General features: G+C 35.5%; 1 protein-coding gene across 1 annotated transcript; it reads right to left on the minus strand.

Moving 5' to 3' along the window:
• Positions 1-419: 419 nt before the first annotated feature.
• On the minus strand, positions 420-3,152 carry LOC100804723 (probable glycosyltransferase At3g42180). Its single transcript, XM_026125127.2, has 4 exons — positions 2,941-3,152; positions 2,653-2,807; positions 2,039-2,405; positions 420-1,306 (listed from the first exon to the last, which is right to left on the minus strand). The coding sequence occupies exons 1-4, from the start codon at positions 3,124-3,126 to the stop codon at positions 638-640; spliced, it is 1,377 nt and encodes a 458-aa protein (XP_025980912.2). The 5' UTR covers positions 3,127-3,152; the 3' UTR covers positions 420-637.
• Positions 3,153-3,540: the final 388 nt, after the last annotated feature.

The following is a 3,540-nucleotide window of genomic DNA, read 5'->3' on the forward strand; positions in this document are numbered from 1 at the left end:
AAATAATATAAAATGAAAAAAATAAATAGTCTTACAAACACAAAATAAAAAACATTAAATATTTTTTTTATATATTTAACAAAGTAAGTGAATTAATGAAAAAAATTATAGAATAATTTATAATTATTAAATTCATACTTGAATTAGTGATAGCTACGCACTACCAAACTGGTGAAGCAGAGAACAGTGGTGGTATATTCATAAGTTGTACAGAGTTACTACTAAGAACAATGCAAAAAGAAGTCACTATACCAATGGGGACCTCATGCTATTTAGATAACAATGAGAAAGATAAATCAACTGAATTAATCAAATATTGAGGTATGATCATAATCCTTACTATTCCTTACATTGGAACTTTGGGCCCATGATTAACATACAATTATAAACTTAATCATCATTGCTTTGTCTATCTAAAATGCTAATTCCAACTGAATCTATAATGTTTACAGGACAGTTACATGGAAAATCTTGAACAACTACGTCTCGTTTTAGCTGAGAACATAGCCCAGATCAACCAAAAATAGTTACTCAAGTTACTTGAACAAAAATAGTCTATATAACCTCTTAAGAGTTGTATCCAAACGGGCCTAACGGTGGAAAATCAAGTAGGACCTTTGTATGCAGAAACAATCCTTTAATGTGAAGCCATGAGCCTGAAGTTGAGTCTTCTGAGCCAAATTGAGTGAATTATCATGTGCATCAAATCAAATGGCTTAGCCGGTCTGTGCATCACAAAATGCCTCCGAACTCTCCTCACATTCCTATACAATTTCTTGTACTTTTTTTGTGTAACATTTTGTAATATAGTCTTGATGTCTGGAATATTCTCCACTGAAATTTGTATGGAGAATTGGCTCCAATTAAGCACATCACTTAAGGGCAAAGAATAGTTCTCAGAAATGATCACAGGAACACACACAGCATTAATTGCTTCCACAACTCTAGGACTAGCCACTTCATACCCACTAGGGCACAAGCAGAACTTGCTTAGGCCCATTAATTCAGTATAGTTTTGGCCCTTTGGAAGGTACTCATGAACTTGAACTTGGTTATCTTTGTCCTTCCAGTGCTTAAGAAGCAACTTCCTAATGTCACCATGGGCCCCACCAGAGAAAAATGCTAATATGGTGCGGTTCATTGGGTGTTGGCCCAGATTTGGTGGGCCTAGCTTTCCAACGGACAAGTACACTTCAGGGATAGACACGTCCCTCTTGGGCTGGAATCCTTCTGAATTGTTGGCATTGCATAAAACTCTTATGAAGTTCTTGAAGAGGTCTGGATTAGCATGTGAGATTTCTGGTGCCTGAATCATCAAGTAAAGTAAAAGCAATTTATATTAACTCGGGTTATATATATATATTCAGCAAAAGCACCGCTTGGTATGATTATAAAATACTTTTTTTTTTTGTTTAAAGCACCCAAAGACTATGAAGAGATATTAAAAAACTCCCAAGTAATACACGTGAAATATGAAGCCCCAACTAAGGCACTTATTCTATAGGTTTCAATTCAATTACAGCAACATGATAATTCTTCTCTGACACCAGGGTCATCAGGTTGTTTTAGAATTTGTTCAATACTCGAATAGAAAAACACTAAGAATCAAAATAATGAATGCAGGGTGCTTATTTTAATTGAACAAATATATCATATTGTAGTTGTTCTGAACTCAAGTTTGTTAGTACTGGATTTTGAAGTATTGTTCACTTTACTGATGTTTAGTGTCTCTTACAATTTTATCTTTATTAAAAGACACATCCTTCAATCCACTTAATAGTATTTTAATGAAGATAAAACTGCGATAGAATTATTGAACATCAAAACAAACAATACTTTTTAATGCGGTAATTTAAACAATGGTATTTTTAAACTTTTATATCTAAGAGTTAGATTAGATTTAATTACATTAATTTGTCATGTACTCTTTACATGCATGCATGGTTATGAAAAGTTATTAAACTCAACATTCCTAGTTTTTTTGGTCTAACTCATCCTACAAATATGAGCATGTGAGGAACAGTTTTAAGAAGGGTACCCAATCGTGACAGGAAAGGAGAAAATGATCTGCACCATTGCTTCTGTTCCAATAAGGATACTTATCAGCCACCACTACAATATAATCCTCCACCAACCGTTGCAGACGGTCACGGCGATAATCATTTTGGGACATGTAAGGTTTGTAAGCATAATGAACTACATTAACCACGCTAAAGGGAAGGAAAAAAGCGTGTGCCTCATCAGGGTTCTTGGCCTTGAAGGGGCTCCTCTTGCTATTGTCCATTTCATCAATGAATTGACCCTCAATGGCGTATATATCATTTACTGGCCCATAATGCACTAATGGTTGGTCTCCTTCCTCGTACACCCACACCTTGAATCTCTTCACCATCTCTATGTGGCTCCTGCTTTTCATTTTATTTCAAAATCACCACTTGTTAGTAATAATAATTTAACTATTTTTTGTGTGCATGCGTGTAACTTAGATCAAGTGTGTAATTATAAGCAAGGTTTTAAAAAATGGTCCGTGATCACAATCTAGGCCGCAATGTCAAAGTAGGGTATGCGCGTCAACAACCCGACCACGACCACAGTTTAAAACCTTGATTATAAGTAATGAAGATGAATATGTCAAAATCTTTCGAACTTAACTGGTGAAAAGCATGAGGGTTTCTATAAATGGATCCTTTTGGGATAAAGTCTTCTTGCTTCCCTGAATTGCTGTGGTTCCTAGACAGAATTGCTTCCCGGATCGAGGCTCGAGCCTTTGCCAAACCTTCTTCAACTACATCAAAGCTAGTCCTTTTCTGCATGCAACAAATTTAGAAAGAAATATTTTCCTTAGAAAAGTGGATACTGATAATAATGTCATATATATGTATTACATATATGCGTTATAGGAAGTTTGACTCCAAAACTTTGTGCTTAATTTGTGCACACCTTAATTCTATGCTCAAGGCTTCTATATGCAGAGTTAGCCAGATACTGACCATGGGGTTGTAGTTGTGTTGTGATGCCCTTTATGCTGGAAAGGGAGAAATTAGGAAACTCGAAGGAAAGATGATTTCCCTCGAGGTGAATGATGAAAAGGAAAAGAAAAATGGGGAAAAGTAATGGGAGTAACATAGAGGCTGTGGAGCATCGAGAGGACAGCATGGTAGTTCATAGATTGAATGAAGATTTTCCTTCATCAAAAGCCATGATAGATATATAACCTATAATATTTAACTGAGTAATCTCAAGGCATGTGAATATGTCTAAGAAGTTGAAGACCTACGTTACTCTAAAGAACTTTTCACAAAGTTTTTAGCATCAGGTGTTTAATTTCTAGTTGAAGGCATGTGGCGTAAACCTTAAAAGTAGGGCATCGTATTTAGAACCTTGCACGTCTATCACCATAACATTTTTTTCAGTGCAAGCTTGTTCAAAAGGAAACGGCATTTTACTTGCCTGAGATGAGAAAATTTTGAGCTGAAGCATGTAAATGCCAAGTAGTAATACATCAGTTTTCACTCGCTAAAAGAAGTGAACACAAAGGAG

This window comes from Glycine max, chromosome 13 (genome assembly GCF_000004515.6).
Source record: "Glycine max cultivar Williams 82 chromosome 13, Glycine_max_v4.0, whole genome shotgun sequence".
In the NCBI taxonomy this organism is placed as follows: Eukaryota; Viridiplantae; Streptophyta; class Magnoliopsida; order Fabales; family Fabaceae; genus Glycine; species Glycine max.